The following is a 21520-nucleotide window of genomic DNA, read 5'->3' on the forward strand; positions in this document are numbered from 1 at the left end:
TTGGAAGAAAGCTTGGTATCATTTGTACCTTCCCCTCATTGAGACCCAGAGATGGCAATTAGTGGTAGGCTGCATTTACGAAGCATCTGCTCCATGCCTGGCACTGTGTCAAGTGCTTTATTTATAATCTTCATTAATCCTCATGATCACCCTACTATTAGGAGGCATTACTGTTATCCCATTGTCCAGGTGAAGGAGCTGAGGGTAGTAAAAATGGAAGATCCAGACTTCAAATCCAGATCTGTCGGTTGTCAGTCTGAGCTCTATAACCACAAGCTGGAAAAGAGCTAAAGACCTTCGTCTCTCAAGCCTGAGAGGCAGCCTTATTAACAGGTCGGCTCTCATGTGGACTCAGTCCTGTGGGAGAAGCTGGGTGGGTGTTTGCCTCTATGAGGGTATGTGTGTGTGAGACCAGTTCCTCTTACCCCTGTGTTATGGGGCAAATGATTCAGCTTGGCATTGTTGTAAGGATTAACTAACAATGCCAAAACATAGATCAACTACACAGCACACTGCCTGGCTAACTGTGGCTGTGGAAGGGGAGCAGGTGGTGCAGAATCAGCCATTGGTGGGAACCCATTAGGCATCACAGAAGGCTCACGCTCTGCAGGCAGAAAAATAGGAATCTCTGAAGCACCAGAGTAGGGGATGAGGAGTAGGTCTGCAGGGCTGGAGCACAATGGGTAGAGTGTGGAGAGATAGGAGATGAACTAGTCCAGGAAGAAAAACGGCTTTAGGGAAAGTCCCTTATGCCAGGTTAAGGAGCTCAGATTGAGGGCAATAGGGAGTCATTCCCAACTGCACTCTAGCTGCAGTGCACAGAATGGCCCAAAGGGGACAGCACTGGGTAAAAAGGGCTGTGGTTGGCCCTCCAGGAGAGATGACAGTGGCCTGAACTGGGACAGCGGCAAAGTGGATGAAAAGAGGGTCAGGTTTGAAAGATATTTCCGAATAGGATGGTGACTACTGTATGCAGGAAGTGAGGGAGAGGGAGGCAGGTACCAGGATATTCTCCAAATTCCTAAGAGTTTAGGTCTCTGTCAGGAACAAAAGTCTTCCTCTCAAGGTCAGGAGGATGCTTGAGGCAACAAAGGTGATTTTTTGTTAAATGATGCATGCATGACAATAGCCGACTTACTGTGCACTTGATGTTAGCATGCCCACCACTAACAACACGCCCCTGTTTAGCCCACCACTCAGCGGGGCGGGGGCCGCTCACGCCCAGCTCACAGATGAGGACTGAGGCCGGAGGAGAGCTGCCGGGGGTTCTGAACTCAAGCCCAGGCAGCCCAGCTCCTGACCACCTCTTTATGCCGAAGGACTGGGTGCGCGTGAACATGAACAAACCAAGAGTGGATTATAGGCAGGCTCGCACCAGATCCAGGAGGCAAAGTAGCCGAGCCTGGCGTTGACCGCGCGACCCGCCTGCCCGCCCATCGGCCGCACGCAGGTGCATGCACCTGCCAGCCCCCGGCCGCGCTCACCTGCGCGGCAGAACTCCTCGGCCTCCTGCGGCACCATGTCCTTGACGCGGCCGCCGTAGGCCAGGCGGGCGTCCTGGTCATAGGCCTTGAGCGTCTCGCTGGAGCTGTAGGACTTCTGCGGAACCTTGCCCTCCTCGCTGTCCGCGGACGAGCTGGTGTAGCGGCGCTCGGCGTCGCGGCGCCGGGTCAGCGAGCGGTAGGGCTTCCTCTCCTTCACGTCCATGGCCTCGGGCCCGCGCTCCTCCACATCCACGAACAGGGTCCTCGCGGCACTCAGGGCCGAGTGGTCTGGAGCCGGGGAGCCAAAGAAAGGGCGTGAGCTCAGGCCCCAGGAGGCAAAGGCCATCCCCGGGGCCATCCCGGACCTCGATCGGCCCTACAAGGCTGTGGACGCGGGATTTCAGACTTGGAGAGGGGAGGGCACCGCTGGACCGCCACACCGATGTTACTGGCAAAGGGGCACTTGCACCCCGGGCCTCTGGTGATGACTCCCATCCCTTTGTGCTACTCTGCCCATCCTCCATGGAGATGCCTCAGCCTCTCTTCCAGTGACGGGTGTCGAGTCTTCGACAACAAAGACCAGGGGACATTGATTTCAATAATTCCTCTACACAGGAATCATGTGTTTGTTTCCATCATGTCCCCAACTGGGATAAGGCCTGACACAGAGTAGGGGCTCCTTAAGACTTTGTGAAATGAATGACCATACTCAGGCATGACCATAAGTATGACCATAGTCATACTTAGTCTATTTCTCTTCTCTCTCAAGACCCAAAAGGCCTTCTCCAGGGCAGGTTTCAGCCTGGTTCCACTGGAAACTCTGTTCATCTCGTTAAAGAGCTCTCTAGCCCACTCAAATGGGTCCATATGTCCTAACCTGGAAAGCTGCATCACTTTACTCAGCCAAAGAGTGGTCTGAAGTCACCATTTGGTATCTTTGGGCTTGATCATGGCTCCCAAGGGTTGGCTATAGACTTCCTTCTATGTGTTTTTGATGATATTCAAAGAGTGCAGACATTGTGATTTTATTGGTGCCCCATAATAACCATAGAGCATATAAGACAACTATTTTCACTCCCATTTTATACATGGGGCAACAGTGACCCAGAGCCACACAGTTTTCTGCCCAAGGCCACAGGGTCCATTAGTAGCCAAGCCAACATTAATAGACTGACAATGCCTTAGGGTTGCAATTAGAGCCAATCAAGATGTGTAGGTGATATTTTTTGGGACCTAGTTCTCAAAATACCCTTAGAGATTAATTCTGGGACAAGGAGCCTGACTTCGGATACACAGAAATCAAATCATCTTACTGGGGCCCAAACCCAGGGTTCTGAGCTCTGGCTTCTTAACATTCAGCCTCCTGGCACTGGCTGACACGAGGACAGTCAGTCCTCTGAGTACCTGAGGGGCAAGGCTGGAGGGAAGACTGATGATAATACTCTACTTTCTACTCTCTAACCTTTTTGCCTGCAATCTATAATTTGAAAAAGCATCTGACATTGTGACTGGATACATATATTTATGTATGTGAATGTGTGTGTTTATGTATATAAAATGGAAGATTCACAAAGCCAAAATTATTGCATGATGAACAATGTCCTCTGATATTTCCTATTTCATTTTCTTTCACTTTTTAAAAAGGCTGATTATAACTCCCTAAATTGTCTCAATACTGGCTTTTGACTCAAAACACTCTTCTGGTCTAATCTGGATGAGGATGTTTGGTGACTGTCACCCAGCCTCTGTGCCCTCTGGCCTTTCACCTCCGACCCATTCCCCCGAATGACAATAATGGTGATGATAATATAGAATATACAATAAGCTCTAAAGTAATGTTAGCCATTAATACCAGTGGCTAATAATTCATAATGTTAACAATGGTTTCACAATAACAGCCAATATACTTTTATTATTAGTAGCTAATGCTTGAGCACTTACTTTCACTAATATTATATATGATAATATTTTAAACCCCACTTTAATTCCATAATACAGGTACTATAATTATGTGCAAATTACAGGTAGGAAATTATGAAGTTGAGTATACTGCCCAAGGGTACCTGACTCTTGAGTGGTAGAGCCATCATCCTGACCCATGAGTTGAACTTGGCACATGGATACAACCACTAGATGATATTGACTCTAGAGGCTGTGCCAGATGAATTTCCTAAGCCCAGATCATGCCACTGCCCTGCTTATGCCTCTGTAGCAGCTCTGTAGAGGCTTCAGGATAAATTCCAGTCTCTTGATTAAAGTGGAAGGCTATTCTTTGATCTGGCCCAACTCACTTCCTTCTCACTGAGCCACTTGCAACTTTCCTGGACATTAATTCTGTGGTATCTCCACATTTGTGCGTGTTATCATTGTACATCCAGCTACCTGGATGATCTGTATCCATGTGTGCCTCTCCTCTTGACTGCAGTTCCTTGAGGACAGGCCTGGCATCCATAGAGCTCATGAAACGTGTGCTGAATGAATGAATGAATAAAATTATGACAGCTACTTTTTTACTTCTCATCAGTCTTAGGTGGTATAAAATATTGATAGTTTGATTTAGGTACATCTAACATTGAATTGAAAGCATTGCTTAGATGCATTCTTTTAAAATTTCAAAGGAAGCCTGCATTTGAAGGATGTGTCCTCTAGTTACTTAGTAGCTGTGTGACCCAGGACAAGTTATTTAACCTCTCTGTGCTTCAGTTTCCTCATCTGTAAGACAGTACCAACCTCTCACTGTTGTTCTGAGGATTAAATGAGTTAATACACGTCCCCGGTATATACTGTCTCTAATACCTAATGGGTGCTCAATAAATGTCGGCCATTATTATCGTCAGAAAAAAACCCACATTTTATTTTTAAAAGGCACACTTTAGAAGGCTCCAGCTCAGTGTCAGTTATAATTGGAGAAGGAACATCCCCTCAGAAACATATGTTAATAAGGCCGAGACACAGTTTAGGCTGTTAAATTGGTGGGTGACTATGTCTTCTTATCAGTGTGTGCCTATTGACCGTGGGCACCGGCTTCAAGGCAAAGGCTTAGTAACTAGGATTATTAAGAACACAGCTCTGAAAACACGGCTTTAATTGTCACAAAGCAGAGGCAGGGAGAACACGTGCCTTGCTCCCATTCCCTTTTTATTTTTTCCATTTTAGGCTTAATATAGTAATTCAGTAAATAGTATATATTTTTTGACAGATGGGAGGTCGGTCATGGTTCACACTTGGTCTGGTATTTAACAGAGGAGGAAGAGGTTGGGATGCAAGAAGCAGCAGAGGAGAGGAGCTCCCCCCGGAGTGAGGGTCTGCAGTAGAGTGACGCAGAGACCTGGCAGGAGGATGGAGACTTGCTGGGGAAAAGCCTGGCTCAGACCCATCCACCATCCACCATGACCCTCCTCCACGGGCTGGGCAGCAGAGGCACCCACACACGTTCATGTGTAAACAAACATCTCAGTCCCTCCCTACCCTGCTGACCAGGGGTTCCCCCTGCCCCTAAATCCATTAGCCTGACCTCCTGGAGCCTTCCTCTGCTTCTTCACGCTGCCTGTAGAGCACCTCGCTTCTCCCAGATGCCCACCCTCTATTTATGTCCCTCACAGCTGCCAGCCATTTCTCAGATACCCTCAATCTTGACTGTCACTGAGCCTCCACATACCGGCTTCACAGGGCGCACCTAAGGGAGGCACCTGAGGGAGATAGGGCAGTAGGGTGGAGGCAAGAGGTGGCAGTGCTGCTTCCCCATTCTCTCCCTGCTTTGTAGTCCTTTGTCCACTCATCTGACACTGGGTGGCCCCTCTTCCAGGCCTCTTTCAATATCCTTCTCTGCCCTCACTTGCCCAGGCCGGGGGGAGGGGAGGTCCTTGTTTCCTGCCAACACTAGAGACATCGGGGTGTCTCATCATCCTGGTTGGCTCTCCTCACCTGTCCACACCTCTGTCCCATCATTAAAGTATGTTCATTTAAAGCATCTGGAGTGAACCCTGTTTCCTGGGGAAGCCTAACCCTTTACTATCTGGTTGACTTTCAGTGATCATCATCAGAGTAATAGAATCCTAGCTTCCACTTCCTCGGGGCTCAGGCCAGGCACAGGGCGAAGTGCTTTTGTTAGGTGATCTCATTTAGTCCCCACCATCCTACTCTGTAGTGGTCCCTCTTAATGATAAAGAACCTGAGGCTTGGGACGCCTGGGTGGCTCAGTGGTTAAGCATCTGCCTTTGGCCCAGGGCATGATCCTGGAGTTCCGGGATCGAGTCCCACATCAGGCTCCTTGCATGGGACCTGTTTCTCCCTTTGCCTATGTCTCAGCCTCTCTCTGTGTGTGTCTCTCATGAATAAATAAACTTAAAAAAAAAAAGAACCCGAGGCTTAGAGGAATTAAAGAACTGGCTTACAACCACACAGTCAAGAAGTGGATCAAGAACCGGATCCATCCATCTCCAGACCTTCCTTCCACAGCCCTCCACCACATACAGTGACAGAATGAGCTCCATGGTCCTTCTCCAGCTACCTCCTGGCTATGGGGCTCTGGAAAAGTTAGGTGTTGGCTTTGTAAAATGCTTCAAAAACTATAATGTACCTTGGATCTATACGCATAAGAAATTTGAAAAATGACTACTGTCAGTGTCATCATCATCATCATCATTGATGTGTTGTTATTTCTGACCAAGTCCTGTAACTTGTGTGAGACCCTGGCCTGCTCTCGAGATGTGGCTGGTTGAAACTCTTCTCCGGAGGAAACCCAAGCACCATGAAGGTGCCTTCAAAGAGGAATTTATCTGTTCCAGACAGACTTGTGCTGGTCACTGTCCTGGACATGAGCAGAATGGGAGCTCTCTCTCAGGGGCATCAGCCTTAGGGGGCAACCACAAGTGCTTTGATAAGAACCTGCAGTTCTACACTGTTTTCTCCTTATGCAGACATAGGTGGCATCTTGGCCTCTCTATGGAGAAGGAGAGTGGGCCCCAGACAGGAGAGGGGAAGACACATGTGTGCATTGAGCCCTGTGATCAGTGCCTTCCACACAGTTCCCTAAGAGCTCTAGTCATTTATCATGGTTGGGCTAGTTCATACAGGTGGTAGGTGACTCTAAAATCCACATTTTAGGCTTTTTTCTTTTACATGGAGCTGGGCTCAGATAGATCTGGAATGTCTGAACAGGTGCTTGAATGTGGGGAGGCCTGGGGACCTGCGTGGTGATAGTGATCAGTGTATGATCTCAGATAGGAAAAGAGATAATAATAAAACCACCACCATCTATCAAACACCTACTCGTGTGCTGGGTATTTTGTGCATGTTATTCCTAATCCCTCCAGTAATTATGTGGGTTAGATATATCCTCTTTTATATTTTCTCTTATTTACTCTTATTGTATACAGGAGATAATGAGCTTAAAGAGATTATGTGACTTGCTCTAGATCCCGTGGCTTCCAAATGTCAGGGCCTAGATTTGAATCAGAAGAAAATGTTTAAACCTCATGAAAGGTATTGTATACCTCATACCAGAGGTTAATTAATTTAGTAAGTAATGGCTAAGTACATTTTCTGTCCTAAGTGCAGCAGAAGATGCGCAGAGGTAACACACCGGCCTCCCCGATCCCTCCATCCCCTTGCCTCCTTCTCCCACCTGCTTCTTCTCTTCAACACTAAGTTCCCACCCTGCTGTGCCAAGCCTTGTGTGAGGCATCTGGGGACAAGACAAATGAGCTTTCTACCACTTGAGCTTTAGAACGTGGGCAGGTCAGGCAGGGAAAGAGGCAGGGGGAGGACCATGGGGGCCTCTAACCCAGGCCAGAGGAGCCAAAGGTGGGGAGAGGATCAGAAAGGCACGCTGCCCAGAGAGAGCGACATCTAAACAATGACCCAAACATGTCAAGTAGAAGTGAGCTAGGCCAGACAGTCTGGAGGGAAGGAGAGACATGAAGTCTACATTTGACTTTCCATTTTCTCTGACCTACAGTAAAAATACATTTCACAATCCAGAGTACACGTAGATCTACAGATTTCTAACTAAAACAAAAATTTCAGGAACTATGCCTACTCTGTCCTCTGGGGTAGAACCTGATGTTGTCTATTTTATTCTACTCTGCTGAAATCAGATTAGGGATGGGTTGCCAACCTACAGTTTGAAAAGCACTGTTCTAGCCACGATGTGGATGGAAGTTGGAGGCGGGAGAGGATGTGAACCAGAGAGAGACCCATATTCCCTGAGTCCAGCCTTCAGGGAAGAAAGAAGGTTTGAAGAGAAAGCCTGAGAGGGGAGGAGTGAGCGGCCTGGTGGAAAGAAAGCAATTTCCACGAACAGTTGTAATCTAAGTGACAGCAAAATGCAAACGTGCATGTGGCAGAGAGCCTGGATGGGAGGTCCCCGGGGAAGCGTGTCCTCCAGCTGGGTTTCAGAGGCCCTGATGTGGCAGGGGCCAGGAGCTGGCCTGGAAGAATGACACAGGTGTTGGACCTGGGAGAGAAGGGGAGATGGGGAGAACAAAGCTTTTGGTGTGCAGGGAGAAATTCAAGAAGCAAAGCTGGGCCCTTCACATCGGGTCCAGCAATATTTATGAGGGGCAGGGGCCTCAGAGCACACGCGGGGAGGCCTGAACAGACATACAGCACTGCCAAGTAATCTCTGCCCTTGCCAAAGCCCTCAGGGAAACAGGGGCTGTTACCACCCTGGGTTTCCTCCCAACCTATGAAACAGCCAGAGACGAACCAGGAAATTGACTGAATTCCTACTGGACTAAAGTCCTATAAGTTTTCCTTAACATAAGCACATGGTGATATTTTTAGTTCCTTGTGTGTCAAGAAGGGCACATAGATATTTCAGAGCTCAAATGTGTTCTACAAAATATAAGACCTGGGCATCGTCTGTGTACGTGTGCATAAAATCATCATACATTTTTACTTTCCTGAACCCTTCAGAGTTTGGTCTTGCAAGTCCTTTGTTTTAAACTCCTGTGGTATGTCTGATATGCAGGTGGCTGCCAGAGGTGGAGGGGACATCTATGCTCTGCTAGATCCGGCGTCGGGCTATGTGCACAACAGAGAACCAGGCACTGTCACCCTCACTTTACAGATTTGGAAACCGATGCTCAGAGTAGCAAAGTGATGCCCAAGTTTGTACATGCCAAGACTGAAATCTGAGAGATCTGGTTCCAAGTCTATGCTGTTTTGGCATCCAGGGCACATTTCTCTGGCCCTGTCACTTTAGGGAATCTCCTGCTCTTAAAAACAGTGACAGTGATTACAATAATGGTGGCTAAGGGCAAGGTCTTCATAGCATGACCTCATTTTATCCTCATCATACCCCTAATCCACCCTTATTTTACACATGAGAAACTCAGGACTTAGAGAGGTTAATGTCTTGCCCAGAGGGCCACAGCAAGGAGGTAGCAGAGCCAGGATTCAAACATGGGTCTCTACGACCCCAAGGCTCAAGCTTTTACTCACAATCTATACTGCTTCCCACCCAGATCATCCCTTATTTTAATTTCTTTAGATGTTCTATTTGCTTTTTCATTTTGTCTTGTTAGCAATATTAATTCCTTTGATGCACAAGGTTACACCTAACCTGGGCTTTCTGGGAGGATTGCTTTTATACCTCCTTTTCCAAGTGGCCCCAGACAGTGCTGTGGGCCAACAAAAAGGGCTTTCTTGGGAACATGGTGGGTAATGTGTGGCTGTGTGCCCAGCTCAGCTACCAGGACATCCCTAATCAGCGGGTGAAAGCAGGTGACAGATGGTGCCACTGCCTACAGGTGCCATCATGCCCTTTTGTGTGAGGGCTTGTCATAGGCCAGGTACTGAGGGCAGGTGGGCACCATCCTCTGATTCTGAGATCAGAGAGCTCCCACCAGAACTGCCCAGAACCTTCAAAAGGGCTGAGCGTGCACAGGATTCAGAACATAATAGGTCCTCAACCCACAGGAGTGAGTATAAATGTTGTTTTCCATCTTCCTCCACAAGATTCTTCCCTTTCTGAAGCTACTTCCAGCCAACGATTCCCCTTTATAAACGGGGACCTCTTAGAGTCAGCTAATGTGGCATTTACTATCTCAAAACTGAAAGTACTGTCAAAGATCATCTGGTCCATGCCCTATTGATGTCCAAATCCCCTCCGTGCCATCCCCAAGTGGTCATGCCACCTCCAAAGCTGAGGACTTCACTATCACCAGGGAAAGCTTTGACTATGTTTCCTGGCATGAAACCAATGCTTCTTTTAGCTTCCTTCCAAAGGCCTCAGTTCTACCCTCTGGAGTCTCAGGAAAGAAGTCCAGTGCCTATGTCCCAGCAACAGCCCTTTCAGACAGAATTTGGGCTTGTCTGTATATCCTTGAGTCTTCTCATGACTCAGTGACTCTAAGATGTTCAAGCCCTCATCTTCTCAGTGACCTTTGCCTGGGTTCATCCGTCCTTGTTCCCTCTTTCCCATCCCACAAGCCTTCCTGAGGGTGAGGTTTGGGGACAAGGGGCTGGATCAGACACAGTCAAAGGGACAGACATACCTACAGATGCTTCCAGCTCAGTGAACACAAAAGAGCAACTGCCAGAGATGCCTGGGGCCAGAGCAGGGGATGGCAGCTCAAGTGCCGTAGGCAGCAGGGCAGCCTGAAGGAGGTGATGCGTGAGCTGACACCCAGTGGCTGTGCAGGAGTTAATTGGGGGACAGGGAAGGGAGTGTGCTCATGTTCATCCACATGCCTCCCAATGGGGTTGGCTACAACTCCTGGGAACCACTTGGTCCCCCATGCACACCCCCTTCTCTTGCACCCTGAAAGCTCAACTCTACGTGGCTTTTGTGGAAGCACATGCCACGCCCCTAGCCTCAGCGTGCTGGCTGTGTCCTGCCACTCAGCTTCTTCATGAACCTTGAGAAATGGTCTGTTCTGCCCCCCAGCTCCCCCTGGAAGGGGCCTTCTCCTTCTCCCTGGAAAATCTCTTCAAGGGTCAAGCACAAAGCCCAGGTTTTATTAGAGCGCCAATTCTCTGCAAAAAGCAGGCAAGGGCACTGCACAGACTTGATTTTCTATGGGCTTATTCTGGGACCCCATTATGAGATAATCAGAGAGAGTGAAGAGATAGTTGGGCTGATTAATCACACATCCCCTGCTGTGCCCAAGGCTTAACCTGTAATTACCTGGGGCTCCTGCTTTAGGCCTCCACTCTCAAGGAGAGAGCTAGAAGAGAAATCCAGTTCCCTGGGCACCAGACACAGGCTCAAGGCTCTGGAAACCGTGAGTCTCTTAGTTTTAACACTAACTTCCTCCATCCCACACAAGCCCACCAGGTTTGTGAAGGTAGCAACTGCTTGTGCCCTTCTAGAGCTGCCCATGGCTCTGTGTTCATAGAAAGCAGCAAGCTCTAGGGTGGCTGTGACTTGGTGATAGCCACACCAGCAAGAGCTAGGAGCTGCCAGCTTTGTCATGTTTCCCTTCATGAACTAAGGTTTCTCTTCTGCAAATTGGGGTGGTATAGGGGTCATACGTAAGCCATGCCTGAGGACTGCCTTTATGTTAGACACACACACGCACACCGGAATTCGAAGTACTCTGTCAAGGGCTGGGATTTCTATAAGGTGTAATGATTGCAAAGCCCCTTGGGGAGGAGTGAAGAAGGGTCCTTGCAGCAGACAAATACTGTTAGAAAAGGCATCCCCAAAAAGGGGTGTCCAGTTGCAAAGCAATGGAGAAGGAAGTGGCTTTGTCAGAATTTCACTTATATCCCAGTGTACCCAAGCCTCAAAGAGGTGGAGGGAAAGGCCCATGATGATGGGAAAACCCTAACTGCCTGAAGCTGCCACCATTCCCAATAATTAAAGGCAGACTTAATAGATATTAGGGCCCTCCTTCCAGCAGCTGGGTGGTCAGGCAATTTTTATTTCAATAATTAGCTGCTCTAAGTCACACAGAACTGGAGACAGATAAAGGCTGGGCTAGTCTCTTATGGAGCTAATTGTGCCCAGAGTTCTACACGCCTAATCAAGCCTTCCACTGCTCCCATCCCTTTCATCCAAGGCCTCAAAAGACCTTAGCATCGGTAATTAAGTCTCATAAGTGCTGTCAGGAAAGGGATTCTCCTTGATGGTCTGAATGAAGAAGAGGCTGCTGGGGTGGAGGTGGGGCAGGCAGCCAGCTGGCTGGCCCCCAGCAGGAGGACAGAGAGTGAGGAATAGGCCCCAGCCCCTGAGACTGGGCCCTCCAAGCCTTTGGCTACTGTGTGTTCTACCCTTAGGCAGGACAACTGCAGACCTTCTGGCTTCATTGGCTACCCCCTGTAGAGTCTGGCTCAACCTGCCCCAAACTAGACAGTCCAGATGGCCATTGAAAGAAAGCCTTTCTAAATTTATCATCCTGGATGGTCTCTGGGGGATGTATTTGTTAGACATGACAGGTCAGGCAGAGGTAATTCAAATGCTAGCTACTCTCCTAGGTTCTTAGGATTAGAGGGGAACATAAGGGATATTAGTCACCCATGCTCCGTCTGCAGCTTGGATTCCTTCTATGAATCCATGTGGACACCAGCAAGGCTTTGATCTCAGATGATGCAGCACTCCCTCCTAACACATTTTATCCTCTAAGCAGTGACCTTCAAAGGTCTGTTCTGATAGTGAGCTAGAATTTACTTATTCCAAGAGGCTTCCTGCCAGTCTTAACTCTGCCTTAGAACCTCACAAAGAAGCCTGATCTCTTCCCACCCCCAGAATAGGATCTCTCTTCCTCAGGCTCCAGGAAAGAGTGGAACACAGTGGTAAACAAACAAACGAACAAACAACAAAAAAACAAGAAACATAAGTTTTACATCAAAGGCACAACCCAAAGAGGCAATATTGATAAACTAGACTTCACCAAACTTCAAATCTATGCTCTGGGAAAGATTATTGCTAGGATGAAAAGAGCAGCTACGGGGCAGCCCGGGTAGCTCAGCGGTTTAGTGCCGCCTTCAGCCCAGGGCATGATCCTGGAGACCTGGGATCGAGTCCCATGCTGGGCTCTGTGCTTCTCCCTCTTCCTGTCTCTCATGAATAAATAAATAAAATCTTTAAAAAAGAAAGAAAAGAGCAGTTACAGAGTCGGAAAAAATATTTGCAAACTGCATTTCCAGCAAAGTTCTAGCATCTAGAGTATATAAAGAATGCTCCAAATTCAGCAGTAAAAAAAACCTCAAACAACCCAATTAGAAAAATGGCCAACAGATATGAGCAGATACTTCACTGGGGAGGATACACAGATGGCAAATAAGCACATGGAAAGATGCTCAACATCACTGGCCATCAGGGACACACACCCATCAGAGGAACTAAAATAAAAAATTGTCATAACTCTAAACGCTGGCAAGGAAGCAGAGACACCGGAGCACCCACACATTTCTGGTAGGAATATAAGTTAGTACAGCGCCTCTAGAAAACAGTTGGACACTTTCTTGTGAAAATAAACATGTAATTACTTTACAACCAGCGACTGCACTGTGGGCGTTTATCCCTCAGAAATGAGAACAGTGTTCGCACAAAAACCTGTAAAATAATGTTCATAGAAGTTTTACTACTTATCACAGTGAACAGGAAACAGTCCAGATATCCTCCAATAGGCAAATGGTTAAGTAAAGCAAATACTGTGGAATACTACTCAGTAAGAGAAAGGAATGACTAATAATACAACGAATCTCTAGAGAATTATGCTGAGTGAAAAAAAAGCAAATCACAAACCATACTGTATTGATTCCTTTTATGTGACAGTTTTGACAGGAAAACATGTTAGAAGTGGAGAACCGATTAGCAGGTGCAAGGGGCAAGGGATAGGGCAGGGGGGCAGGAAAGGTGAGGATGGCACCATGAGGGGGTACCTGTGGGGATGAAAACGCCCACTATGTTGCCTGAACACACGAAGTTGCAAGTGATAAAACAGGACAGAAGTAAGCCCACACATACACACAAGCAAGTACAAGTAAAACTGGGAAAATCCACATAAAATGAATAGATTGTATCCATATCCTGGTTGTGATATCTGCTCTCTTACTAAAGTTTTGCAAAATGTTTACTAAGGGAAGAACCTGAGTAAAGGATACCCAGAATATCTCTATTATTTTTTTACAACTACATGTGAACTACAATTATCTTTCTAGAAATTTCATTTAAAACACTAGGTTTCTTGAGCCTGGGTTTGAACCCTGAACCTGTTGTGTACTTCTTGTGCAACTCAGAACAAATAAACTGAGACTCAATTTCCTCATCCGTAAAAATGGGAATAGTATTCAACATCTTACACGGTTGTCTTGAGGCTTACATGAGGCAAAGCGTGGAAATGCTTAGCTCTTTGGTGCACAAATAAGTACTCGATAGACAAGAGTGGTAAATGTTACATTATTATACAGCAAAAATATTTCTCTGCCTTCTCCTACTTCAGTTCCCACTTACCTTGCTTCCACCCTGGTCAGTCTTCTGAAAAATTTCCTTTCGGTCCATGTTGCTTTAAAATACCAGGGTTAAACACGGAAGAGTCTGATGCAGTTTCACATTCAGCAATAATCTTATTATTTCTAGCCATGTTGTCATACTTTATGTGCTGTTTTGGCTAATCATTTGCCACTAATTTCCTGTGTAACATATTTTCCCCCCAATAAGGCAGCAAGCTGCTGTCAGGTTCATAGTCACTTAGCAATTCTTAAGCTTCAGGTACAATCACCACCAGTGTGGCATCATATGTCTCTTACAAAGTCCTGGGGACAACTGTGGACATTAGGTGTGGTGGAAGATCGCTGTAGAAATGACACCTCCCCACATCACACCCTTGTGCAGTCTCCCACACTGACTCTGGGGTTGGCCATTTTGCATGCATTGGCCGAGGGGATATTAGCAAATGTGATTCAGAGGCATGAAAAACCCTTTAGTTTTTGGCTTGCCTTCTCGGGCTACTTCTGGAAAACAGCCATCATGTAAGGAGACCCCAGGCTGGCCAGCTTGTTGCTAGAGACACAGGGCCGAGCCCACGAGACCCCTGGAGATTGTAGCTGCACGAGTGAGCCCAGAGTCAAACTGGCTGAGCCACCTAGCTCCATCCAGCCCAGATTACCGACTCATAGAAACAGAAACCAGTATGTGGTCATTTTAAGCCTCTATATTTTGCCGTGGTATGTTACACAGCAAGGCTAACTGATGCAGGTACTCTTATAATTCTCATGTTACAGATGAAGAAACTGAGGCTCAGATCATTGAAGTACCTTAACAAAGAGGAGGAAATGACATGAGGACAACAAGGATAACGTCTAATGTTTAAACAGTACTTCAGAGCTTTAAATTTCTCCCACAAATTTTTGTGTGATTGAATCCATCATCCTGTACCTCTCTTTTTGGCAACATGTCAAAATGACATGTACATTGTATTTCTATTTAAGTAGCTGATTAGTTACATGCTCCAGGCTGTGCAGAGATAGGGATCATGTCCGTCTTGTTCAGCACTGAATCTCAAACCTTGAGCCTTGCAAACAGTGGGCACTTAATAAATAATAACTAAGTGAACACCTCTGAGCAGCTATGCCATGATCCTGTGCTACACAGAGGACTGATGTTCACAGAGGGGAAATGTCTTATTGAAAGTCACACAGCCAGCAAGGGGCAGGGCTTATATGCCGCCTAGCTTTTTTGACTTAGTGCAAAGGTCTGCCTTAAATTCTCTGTGTATCCCAAGGGTGAGACAGACAAGGAAATGAATAACTACCCCACAGTTAGGATGGAATGTTGTTGGATGAATTCCATATGTTTAAGGAATGCCAATCCCCATGCTAAGAGGATTCTGATCAAACCAAGCTTCCAGCTGGAGCAAAAATGTGTTGCAGTGTGAACCCCAGTGCCTGGGATCAGAGATGCCTATTGGCACAAATCCCACATCAGCTTGTACCATCCAGCCCCCAATCCCCATGGGGCACCCCAATCAAACACAAGACCATCCAGCAAACACAGGAATGCCGAATAGCTCTGCCCTGGGCCCTGGGCCAGGCCGCGTGTTCCTTAGTAAGGGACAGCAGATATTAGGGACAAGTCCTGCATTTTCCTGTACCAGGGGCCCCCTTCCCTCTGCGGGATCTTTCCCCACTGCCCACTACACGGAGATGATATTTTCAGAAAGCTCTTATCCACTCTGCCCTGGGAACCGCAGACTCTAGCTGAGGAGGCTCTGTTTACCCTCCCAGGCACCACCAGGAAGAGAGGAAGGACACAATGCTCCATTACAACTGCCAGGAAGCCCGAGCACCACGGTGAGCTCACAATGGGCTGAGTAGAGCCTCTCCACCTTCTCGGAAGGCCTCAGCCTGTCCTCTCCATGGGGAAGCTCTGGCCCTTGGTCCCTCTGCTGGCTAGTATTACATTTGGGTCACTGCGGTCTGGCTTCCGAGGCCAGACCCTCACTTTGTTCTCTTGATTGTAGCCCTAAATTTGGTTTCATTAAGACACTCTGCTTGTCACTCCATTAATTCTGCTTTTGTGGGTTGTTAACCTCAGTTAACTATACCAGTTTCAGGCTACTCCAGCCGGGAGAGGAAGTGGGGCTGCACACTCCTCTCCAAGGCTGAGACGCAGAGCGGTTATAGCATCTAGGACCCAGCCAGGCCTCTAGGAGCTAGTGCCAACCCAGATCTATCTGTATGGTGTTTCTTTTTTTTTTTTTTTAAACATTTTATTTAATTTTTATTTATTTATGATAGTCACAGAGAGAGAGAGAGAGGCAGAGACACAGGCAGAGGGAGAAGGAGGCTCTATGCACCAAGAGCCCGACGTGGGATTTGATCCCGGGTCTCCAGGATCGCACCCTGGGCCAAAGGCAGGCGCCAAACCGCTGCGCCATCCAGGGATCCCTGTATGGTGTTTCTAACGTAAAGTCCCTTCCCCTCTCAAAAGTCACCGAGACACTGCATGCTGTGAGAGAGTTAGAATGCACATCCTCAACACCTCCAGCTTACAGACGAGGACATTCCCAGGCAGAGGAAAGTAGTGCACAGTGGCCAAGAGCCAGGTTTCAAATCCCAGCTCTGCCACTTCCCAGATATGTGCATTGGGCATGCTACTTAACCTCTCTAGGCTTCACATGTGAAGTGGATATAATAACTGTCCCTAACAGGGTCACTGGGAAGTCTGAATAAGTTAGTATGTGCAAAATACTTAGAACAGGCTTAGCCCTCAGTTGTTGTTGTTGTTATTATTATTATTATTATTATTTTATTATATTTCACTCCAGCCCAGGTGCAGTTCTGGATTTCTCCATCTCATTCATACTATTGCCTTTAGATAAAATGTCCCTGTTTAGCATTATATATTCATTCATTTAGTCACTGAAAAAATATATACTAGGAACCTACTATGTGTTCAGATCTACACTTGGATGCAAGGTGATAAGAGTTCTGCTGTTTTCCCAGAAAGGCAGGAAGGGCACTATTTATGAACAGGTGTCTTCCAGTTTGGATCTCAGCCCTGCATTTACTAAGTAGCTTGGGGCCTCAGTTTTCTCATCTGGAAGATGGAGAGTTACTTATATCCCCACCTCGGGCCCTTCCCAAAGACCCCTACGGTTGTCTGGAGGCCTGGAGAGTGAGCAAGTGATGTGGTCTTCTCTGAGCCCTGGCCCTACTACAGTGTTGGCAAGTAGGAGAGAGGAGAGCATCCCTGAAGCAACTGGCCAGTGTAGTCCTATGCTTCCCCAGAAACCTGAGCCCTCTTCAGAGAGAGGATTTTAATTGGCTTAGGCTCTGAGCCCACTCCAAGGGAGCATCACAAAGGAGGGATTAGCCCCCTAAGAAGGCCAGGCCCCACAAGCAGGCCAAGCGGCTAGAAACCAGTCTGTCTGCCTTGACCCTCTTGAGCTGTTCCAGCGATGGGCGGCCTTTCCTTCTTCTCTTACCATCCCATGAGTGCAAGAGAAGGTGCTTTTTCTTCCTTTTTTAAAAAAGATTTTATTTATTTTAGAGAGAGTGTGTGTGAATGTGAGTGGCAGGAGGGGCAGAGGGAAATGAGGAGACAGATTCCACACTGAGTGTAGACCCCAATGCAGGGCTCGATCTCACAACCCTGAGATCACAACCTGAGCTGAAACCAAGAGCCAGCTGCTTAACCGACTGAGCTACCCAGGCACCCCCAAAAGAAGGGTGTTTAAATCAGAGCCTTGAGCTAAGAAGCAAATGGGAAGGGCCTGCAGATGATGTTTAGCACAATCTTGAAAGAGCCCAGGCTTAAAATTCACAGTTTGTGGCAAACAATTGGATTTGCCTCCCCAGAGGGAGGCCCTGGGGCTGCACTGAGAAAACATAATGTTGGGGCCTTTCCTGGACTGGGCACTTTACAGTTTATACAGCACTGCCAATCACGCTACTTCTGCTAACACTCTCCAGACTTGAGAAGTAGGTTTTATATTCATATTTCAACAGGGAAATGTGGCAGGCAGGCAGGAAGGAATGTGGGGTTCTGGCTCAGGAGTACTGACAAGTGGCTTTATGATCCCCAGCAAATGACAACAACACACAAATTCTGAATATCAACAGTGGGCATTCACCGGGCACTGAGTATGCGCCTGATGACACTTATTTGCCAATTGTTGCCATTCTCATACAAGCTGAGGCATGGAGGGGCAAGGATTTGTCCTAAGTTACACAGCTCTGTAAGGAGGCTAGGATTCAGAGCCCCACAAGGAGGGTCTCATTTTGTTGAGCTGTATCACAGAGGCGATAAAGATCAGTTATACTCAAAGGTCAGCAGTGTCACGGAGGCAGGTGGATGTAGCTTTGAAACTGCGAAGCGCCTTACAAATATTTGTTATTCTTTTTGAGGAAATGATGGCTTCAGGACGTGAAATGATGTGTCTAAGGTCACCCAGCTGGCAAAGAGCAGACTGGGACTTGATTCCAATATTCGAATGCCCACTGTCCCTCGCATGAGGCCGCAGCTGCTGTCTGGAACACCTGCCTGCACGGGATGAGGGCTACGAATCTGCAGGAGCAATCAAGCTGATGATATTTAAATACTTGGCTATTTGAAAAATATAGCAACAAGCAGTTGAGAATAAATGCCAGAACTCTAACTGGTTAGGAACACCACCTGGGGGCACAGAGATTTGTCAGCGTGACTGATGCTTCCAGCTTTAATGGAAACGTGCAGACGCTCACGCAGAAGCGAGGCAGGCCGCGAGTTGGCGACAAGGAGCTTGAAGCGGGCCATGCAGGTTAAGGAACAACACTGGCATCCTGTGACTCACTCTTTCTGTGTGTTGCATCCTTCTCCAGGGAAGACTTGTTATTCTTGTTTTATTGAGGAGAGGAGAAGCCGAGGCCTAGAGAAGTCCAGGATTTATGCAAGCTTGCACAGTAATAATGCCTGAGCTGGAAACTGAACCCAGAATTGTTTTACTCCAAAAATCTTGACTCTACCCCCTGCCCATCTCTGTTGCCCATACCGCCCTTGCTGCTTGGGAAGGATATGGTCATGTGTCTGTGGCTCTGGGAACTTTGTCCCTTAGCCTGCTGTCCTTGGGATTTGCTGGCTCACATGTCCACCTCTGCCCATCGTCATTCCCCCAGGACCCGTGCTGTACATAAGGATCCTGAGATGGTCTTTTTTCATGGTCCTATCTTGGGGGACTGCACTGTCTTTTGGGGGAAGCTCAGCCAGAAGCAATTTCCTTTCTAGATCCTACAGAAGAGCCACTTCATGCAGCCTGTGGACAGCAGAGGAGTCAGGCTGGCTTCCGCGGCACCTGATGCCTTCAAGAGTCTGGGGCTATAGCAGGAATCTGCCAGTAATCAGGACAGGGGAGGAAGGGGAAAGAGTGTCAGGTTCCAAGCCCCGACTCCTATGCCAACCAGGACACTTAATTATTTTTTTACCTAATTCACATATTGGGCTTCCGTTTAGGATTTCATTTAAGTAATCAGATCCTTGACCAAAAACAAGTCAGAAAACCACTGCCTTAAGGCATACGCTCAATTTAGAGTGGCTGTTTTATATAGAATTGGCTGATCACCCTAGCATAACTTGAGTCATCCCTTCTTCCTGCTTTCTCATTTAAAAAGTCTATCATAAATGGCTAATTTATTCCTTTACATGTTATCTATTGATTATCTATTATGAGTCAGACACCATCTCAAGTGCTGGAGATAGAGAAAAATACATCTCTCACCCTGTCTGCATTCTCCTACCGTGCTGGAGTTTCCTTCTAGCTTGCAAGGTGATTGTTCTAAGAAGGAAATCAGACTTTAGTCACATCCCTGCATACAACAGTCAATGGCTCCCTATTGCATAAAGCCCTGCTACTCCAGGTGTGGCCTTGAACTACAGCATCAGCATTACCTGGAGCTTATTAGAAATGAAAATCTCAGGTGCCACCTCACACCTCTTCTATCAGAATCTGAAATCAGATCCCCAGGTGATTCCTAGGACTTTGGGATCTGAGATTACCAGGACTATAGGACATTAATATGCCCTTCATATCCTGATAGCCGTGTTACCTGCCCTGCCTCATATCTCCACCCTCTTTTCTCAAATGTATTATACTCAGTGCCAGTCTGCTCAGCCCACCTGTCCTCTCCTGCCTCCAAGCCTTTGGACACCTGGGGCCCTCTACCTGGAATACTCTCCCTGCCCCCACCTCTGGCTGCCAGCTACAATTCCTTCCTTTGTTGAAATTCAGACTCAGATCCTCCTCAAGCTTCTTCAACTCCCCTCTCCCCTCCCACCTACAGGCTGGCTCCATTGCCCCATCATCCCATCACTGGCCCAGCCAGCCCCATGTCTGAGAATCTGCTAGAGAGCTCAGTGCTCTGGAATTTGTGTCTGACATTTAGGTGGGTGTCTGTCTCCTTCAAAAGATGATGAGCCCTGGGGAAAGGGATGGGCCTTTCCTTCTTTATATCCACTCAATCTCTGTGCTGCCAATCAGTAGGGATGCAGACAGGATTCAGAGTCTGCCTGGAGGAGCATCCAGACTGACGGGGCAGACTGGCTTTCAAAGCAATGAGGGCCAATATGTGTTCTCTATACAGGTTTGTGGCAACACATGGGATGGGGTACTGAGCTGAACCTTTTTCTTTCTTTCTTTCTTTCTTTCTTTCTTTCTTTCTTTCTTTCTTTCTTTCTTTCTTTCAAGATTTATTTATTTATTTTAGAGAATGAGAGAGAGAGCAAAAGGGGCAAAGGGAGAGAGAATATGAAATAGACTCAGTGCTGAACACAGAGCCTGATATGGGTCTTGATCTCATGACCCTGAGATCAGATCTGAGCCTAAACCAAGAGTCCAGTGCTTAACTGACTGCACCTCCCAGGTATCCCGTGAACTGAACCATTTTTCAAGGCCATTGGATCCAGGTGGCTTTGCTCTTTGGGCAAATGGTCACTGGCTCCCCCTTCTTATCCCTCTTCCAGATAGACCTTTTCAGTGTCCCCCAAGGGAGTATCCCCACTTCTGGATACTGAGTTCTCAGGAGACTGAGTTGCCTGTGTGAACCCAGTTCCACTCACCATTTCCTGGCCAGAGGAGTCCCTCTGTGCTTGGCCCCCAGCTAGCATGAGCATAGGAAATGACACGCTCACAGCCAGTCACCCCTAGAAAGGGATGCTTCCTCCTTTTGAAGGAAGGCAAGTAGTAAGTGGCCAAGTGGTATTATTCCCATCCTGGGCACCGGGGGGCAAGTTAATAAATTAATTAAAGAGCTCAGTGACAGCCTGAGGACTAATTAATTAAAGAAATTCATTACTAATATATCCATGGGACATTTACTGTATACCCACATTGTGCCAGGTTGTTGAACTAGATATTTGGGATGCAGAGATGCATTACTTCTGGCTTCTGCTCCCAGCTGAGGTCATCTCAGCTCAGCGAGGGCAGCTTGAGAGTCCGGAGGACTGGGGTCTATCCCTTCCTGGCTTTGTTCTCCTCATCTGTAATATGAGGATCACAGTCCCTGTGCTCCAAACTCAAGAGACTCAGACAGAATCACAAATCAAAGTGCTTAGTAAACTGTAAAGTGCTCCACCACTGAGGAAGGCTACTGTAAGCGGTGAAGCCCAA

General features: G+C 47.4%; 1 protein-coding gene across 4 annotated transcripts in view; it reads right to left on the reverse strand.

Annotated features, from left to right (window-relative positions):
* The window catches only part of TENM4 (teneurin transmembrane protein 4), a 2712352-nt gene that overhangs the window by 379982 nt on the left and 2310850 nt on the right, over positions 1-21520 (reverse strand). For all 4 annotated transcript variants that reach the window (XM_077867222.1, XM_077867224.1, XM_077867225.1 and 1 more), the window contains one exon: positions 1485-1772. In XM_077867222.1, coding sequence (XP_077723348.1) covers positions 1485-1772 — 288 coding nt within the window. The remainder of the gene's footprint in view (positions 1-1484; positions 1773-21520) is intronic.

Source organism: Canis aureus, chromosome 23 (genome assembly GCF_053574225.1).
Source record: "Canis aureus isolate CA01 chromosome 23, VMU_Caureus_v.1.0, whole genome shotgun sequence".
NCBI classification, from domain to species: Eukaryota; Metazoa; Chordata; class Mammalia; order Carnivora; family Canidae; genus Canis; species Canis aureus.